This window comes from Trichechus manatus, unplaced genomic scaffold (assembly GCF_000243295.1).
Source record: "Trichechus manatus latirostris isolate Lorelei unplaced genomic scaffold, TriManLat1.0 scaffold00044, whole genome shotgun sequence".
In the NCBI taxonomy this organism is placed as follows: Eukaryota; Metazoa; Chordata; class Mammalia; order Sirenia; family Trichechidae; genus Trichechus; species Trichechus manatus.
In genome coordinates this window covers 222,433-228,614 of record NW_004443980.1, presented here as the reverse complement: position 1 = coordinate 228,614, position 6,182 = coordinate 222,433, and the positions used below count along the sequence as shown (strand labels likewise).

Genomic DNA, 6,182 nt, shown 5'->3' with positions numbered 1-6,182 from the left:
AAAAAAAAAAAAAAAAAACACTGGAAATAACAAATGTTGGAGGGGCTGCGGGGAGATCGGAACCCTTATGCACTGCTGTGAGAATGCAAAATGATACAACCATTTTGGAAAATGATATGGGGCTTCCTTAGAAAGCTGGAAATAGAAATACCATACGATCCAGCAATTCCACTTCTAATAATATATCCTAAAGCAATAAGAGCCATCATACGAAGACATATGCACATCCATGTTCATTGCAGCATGTTCACTATAGCAAAAAGATGGAAACAACCTAGATGCCCATCAACAGAGGAATGAATAAACAAACTATGGTACATACACACAATGGAGTATTATGCAATGATACAGAACACTGATGAATCTGTGAAGTATCTCATAACATGGATGAAACTGGAGGACATTATGATGAGTGAAATAAGTCAATCACAAAAGGAGAAATATTGTATGAGACCTCTACTGTAAAAACTCATGAAAAAGTTTACATACAAAAAGTAACAATCTTTGTTGGTTAAGAGGGATGGGAGGGGTGGGGGGAAATACTGAATAGACAATAGATAACTGGTTTGTTTTGTGAAGGGTGATACAGTACACAATACTGGGGAGCCAGCACAACCTGTATAAGGAAAGGTCATGGAAGCTGCACAGACACATCCAAACTCCCTGAGGGACTGAATTGCTGGGCGGAGGGCTGTGGGGACCATGGTCTCGGGGAACATCTAGCTCAACTGGCATAACACAGTTTATAAAGACAATGTTCCACATTCTACCTTGGTGAGTAGCATCTGGAGTCTTAAAAGCCTGCAAGCAGCCATCTAAGATACTCCACTGGTCTCACCCCTTCGGAAGCAAGGGAGAATGAAGAGAACATGATACAAGGAAAAGATTAGTCCAAAGGATTAATGGACCACAGCTACCAAGGCCTCCACCAGACTGAGTGCAGTGCAACCAGATGGTGCCCGGCTACCACCGACTGCTCTGACTGGGATCACAACAGACGGTTCTGGACAGAGCTGGAGAAGGATGTAGAACAAAATTCTAACACACACACAAAAAGACCAGATTTACTGGTCTGACAGAGACTGGAAAAACCCCGAGAGTATGTCCCCCAGACACTCTTTTAGCTCAGTGGTGAAGCACTTCTGAGGATCACCGTTCAGCCGGGGACTGGACAGCCCCATAAAGCAAAACGGAACTAATGAGGCACAGCAGTCCAGGGACAAGGACTAGAAGGCAGAATGGGACAGGGAAGCTGGGGATAGGGAACCCAAGGTTGAGTAAGGACAGTGTTGACATGTAGTGGGGTTCTTAACCATTATCATAGGGCAACATGTGTACTGTTTAATGAGAAACCATTCTGTTCTTGAAACCTTCATCTAAAGTACAAAAAAAAAAAGTATTATCTATGTGAGATCAAACTGACAACAGCAACTCCAAAGATTTGATGGGAAGCCTAGGGGGCAGTGATTTGAAGATAATGATGATGGAATAATTTGGAAAAGGATAGTGAGAATAGCAGCACAATTGGAAGAATGTAATCGTTGTCACTGAATTGTATATGTAGAAATTTTTGAAATGGTGTAGCTTTGGTTATGTATATTTTCACGAAAAAAGAAAAAACGTCCTCCAAGGTTGAGAAAGGAGAGTGTTGACATGTTGTGGGGTTGTTAACCAAGGTCATAAAACAATATGCGTACTGACTGTGCAATGAGAAACTATCTGTTCTGTAAGCCTTCACCTAAAGTACAATAAAAAAAAAACAAAACAAAAACAAAAACCAGACTCGTTGCCATCAAGTGGATTCCGACACATAAGGACCTATAGGACAGAGCAGAACTGCCCAGTAGGGCTTCCAAGGAGTAGCTGGTAGATTTGAACTTTTGGTTAGCAGTCAAACGCTTAAACCACTCCACCACCAGGGCCCTATAGCTCAGTAATGCTGTTTTGAAAAAAAAGTCACCTATAATGTACTATTGAATTTAGGGGGGAAAAGAATGCAGAGAAGAGAACTGGAATGAAATATGCCAAAATGTTAATATTGAGTTGTACTGTAATACTGGTTTTCTTTGAGTTGTAAGAATATATTTTTTTAATTCTAAATTAACAACTAGTGCAGCAAAAGCAAACAAGAAAGGAAATTTACAAATATGCTTACAACAGCCACCGTAAGAGTGGAAGGAATAAAAGCAAATTTTCCCCTTTCATCTTCATTTTTAAAACTCTTGTGATGGAGTTAAATTACTTAGATAATAATAATAATAAATTGTAAATATTTCTAATCCCAGTGCTGCATGATTTTTAGTTTCTGAAGAAATTAGCTTTGACAAAACTGCTATGTTCTGAAACCAGATGTCACAATGGCTGGTGTTTTAAAAGTTGTATTTGCAATGTTAGTTACATCACAGTAAAAGTCACTCTCTCCTTTGTCCTCTACTTATCACACCGACCTTTGATCCGTTCAGATTTTCTCCTTTAACTTGGTTTAAAAAAAAAAAAGTCTTAACAAAACAACAGACATTTCAAAATTTCAGTCGGCAATGAACACGATTTTGTCCTACAGAAAAAAATAATATGGAACACACTTGAATACGGATACTTCCTTGATACCTATGCCACGGGGTCAGTGGGCAGTACCTGTAGTCTCGTCATTGGGGCCATCACCACCCTTCCAACTGAGAGGAAAACGTGTCACGTGAACAAGCACTTAAAATCCAGCTCTCCCATTCCCATGGCTTAAGGAACCCAGTTACTTATGAACCAACTATAGTCCGTGTTCCTGCCGCTGTTAGGACTAACACTGGCCTCTGACACTCTGGACAGTCAAGAGTCTAGAGAGTCAACTTTCTCTAGCGCAAAGACAACTCCACAGAGTCAACTTCCAACTATTTTTAGGCTTTTGGCTGTCTTCATTCTGGACAGGGTCAGTAATTTTCAATAGCCTCTAGCTGCTCTCCTAGCAGCTCCCTTCCAGTTCACCCTCTTTCTCAGAGGAGTAACTCAGGCTGTTTTCCCATGCTCAAACTCTCCCGTCTGTGGGATAAAGTCCAAATTCCTCTGCCTGATAACCAAGCCTTCCACAATCACTTTCCCAGCCTGGCCAGGCCGCTCAGCACCCCAAGTGCATCTTCCCATTTCCAGTCCTCTGGATCTTTGCACATGCTGGTCTCTACCAGCGATGTCCTTTCCTCCAGTCTACCGTTTGCCATCTCAACTCCTGCTCCTCCTTCAAGAACCCAATCACGCACTACCGCCTCTGGAAGTTCTCTCTGCACCCTTCCTCCCAGGAAAGCCTAATCACTCTTACCTATGGGTGCAGTATTGTGTAAACATCTCTGTTCCAGCACCTATGACTCTCAGCTCTGAGAGCGGGGGTGGCGGGGGGTGACCTTTATCCATCTTTGCTTCTCCATTGTGTAGCTCAGTACCAGGCAAACAGAAAGCGCTCCATAAATGTTCATGGGCTACATTCATGGACCACCTCCCTTTCCTGGTCACTGCTGGATGCGAATTTCTTAAGGGTATGGTCTTGGTCTTAGCTAGATCCCCAGTGCTTAGAATGTCTGGCAATAATAAGTACTCCAAAAACATTTGCTGAATAAATGATGATAACAAGATAATAATACCTATGTCAAAGGGTTTGGTGAGGATTAAATGAGAGGGTAGGCACAAAGGGATATAAAGCACTTAATACAGTGCCCTCACCACCCATCTGTCAGTTTGTTGTACTGTGGTGGCTTGCATGTTGTTATGATACTGGAAGCTGTACCACTGGTATTTCAACTACCGGCAGGGTCACCACATGGTGGACAGATTTCAGCGGAGCTTCCAAACCAAGAGAGACTAGGAAGAAAGGCCTGGCAATCTGCTTCTAAAAATAGGTCAATGAAAACCCTATGGATCACAACAGAACACTGCCGGATTACCAACGATCATGAAGATGGCACAGGACCGGACAACATCTTGTTCTACTATACACAAAGTCAACATGAGTCAGAGCCGACTTAATGGCAACTAACAACAATACAGTGTCCAGAACAGTAAGGATGGCTGATGTTATTATCAGAGGTATCTAGAAGGTGAGGTCGCTGTGGGCAGGGGCAGTTACAGAAGGCTTCAAAGAGGCAGCAAGTCTTGAGCTCAATCTGGAAGGATGAGTAGAATTTTTGATAGGCAGAGAGGTCACTATCAGAACTGACTCGACAGCACCTAACAACAACAACAACAGAGAGGTGGAGGCATTGCATGCAGATGGAAGCTACCCCTCCCCCATGTGTGCTCTCTTCATACTCAAATACATAGCCATCCCAGTGTTAAAGATCTTCTATTCGCCAGCCTCTCTCTGCCCATTCATTAACCCACTTGCCTTTCATGTCTATATCCCAAAAGCCTAGAAGACTTTCACTACTATTATGACTGAATTGTGTCCACCCAAAATATGTTGGAGTCCTAATCCCTATACCTGTGAATGTAATCAATCAGTTGGGGTCAGTGCAGGGTGGGTCCCAAACCTACTCACTTCTGAGTTATTTAAAGAGCAGCAAACACAGATACATGAAGACACAGGGGGAAGACAGATGCTATCTAACAGTGACAATCTACAAACTCACGAACTCCAAGGACTGCCTGCTGAGACAGCATGAAACAGGCAAAGGACCTCCCCCTAAAGCCATGCTCTGAATTAGGACTTCTAGCCTCCTGAACTGTGAGAAAATAAATTTCTGTTCTTTAAAGCCACCTACTTGCGGTACTTCTGTCATAGCAGCACTAGAAATAGAAGACAACTACTAAAGGGCAATCAATAATTTTGTTGAATTAATTTTGGAAGTCTGCAGAAAAGGCACAGTATGGTCTTCAGTTCAGCGACTCCAAATATTCAAGCCCCCAAATTAAGAATCCTGTACAAGGATGCCCACTACAGCATGGTTTGTGAGAGCAACAACCAGCATGTCCACACACAGGGAAACAAAAAACAAGCTATGGTGCATCTATCTATACTGTGCAGAGGCTAAAGAGAGCAAGGCAGAGGTTTATGTACTAAAGCGAAACTGTCCAAAAAACATTGTGAAGTTGAAAAAAGAGTTGCAGAATACACATTGTATGATTTCATTTATGTAAAACATCAAAATTTTTAAAACCGCACAAACTAAACATTTCTCTGAATATACACATGTATCTTCTTAGCCATTGTATTCTCAGCTCAACACAGCGCCTGAAACGTAGTAAGTTCTCAATGAATGAAGACATATGTACACGAATAGAAAAAGGACTGGAAAATAGATCTGCTTTTCACGCTAAATATTTCTGTATTGTTTGCATTTTTCTAAGAGAACGCATTAATGTATTATTATGCAATACTACGGATTCAAAATCTTTATTTTAAAAAAATGCAGGACATTGCGCATAGTGCTCTTTCAAGATCTTATCTACATGGGATCAAAGTGACAATGGCAACTGAAAAGATTAGATATAAAACTTACAGGGCAGTGAGTCTGTGTGTTGCACAACTCAAAGAATGTAACCAAGATCACTGAATTGTACAAGTAGAAATTGTTGAATTAGTGTATGTTCTGCTGTGTATATTCTCCACAACAAAATTAATATAAATTATTAAAAACGATGCAGGACCAGGAGAAATCATAAGAGGTCCATGCACCTACTCTGAATAACTTGCCCAGGTAAACGATTTAATCGTTTTGAGCAATCGGGGCTCTTAGACTGCCTCGATGCTCACTTCACTCTCTGGCATCAGACCCCTTCACAGCATAAATATATACAGAAAAATACCGGATTCTTTTCAAGTTGTCCCTGAAAATCAGTAGATGCGTGCCCTCTCTGCACTGTGCTTTTCTTCCAAACCAAGACTCTTCCGAGGCTGGCGCCCCCCCACGCCCCCACCCCCCATAGCAGAGTAAGGATTTCGGTGCGGCAGGTGGGCATGCGCCGTCCTCCAGGTAGGCACGAGCGCGCGACGCTGGGGTGGGGAAGGGCACTTACTCTTGGACCGGCCCCTTCTCTAGCGGTACTCCGTCTGTCCAGCTCAGGCATCATCCCTCGGAGGACCAAGCTCTTCTCTAATTCGGCCCAGAGCCCAAAGGTCACCTGGTCAGTGGAGAAGATGGACGGTTTTAAACCCGGGGTAAGAGGGATAGGGTTTGGAAGGCATCTTTCCGGTTTTCTTCTAA

General features: G+C 42.6%; 1 protein-coding gene across 1 annotated transcript in view; it reads right to left on the bottom strand.

Moving 5' to 3' along the window:
* ATP7B (ATPase copper transporting beta) overlaps positions 1-6,182 on the bottom strand; it is a 117,506-nt gene extending 111,324 nt beyond the window's left edge. The window contains exon 1 of the mRNA XM_023731516.1: positions 5,995-6,182. Within this exon, the coding sequence (XP_023587284.1) occupies positions 5,995-6,048 (54 nt within the window). The 5' untranslated portion in view covers positions 6,049-6,182. The remainder of the gene's footprint in view (positions 1-5,994) is intronic.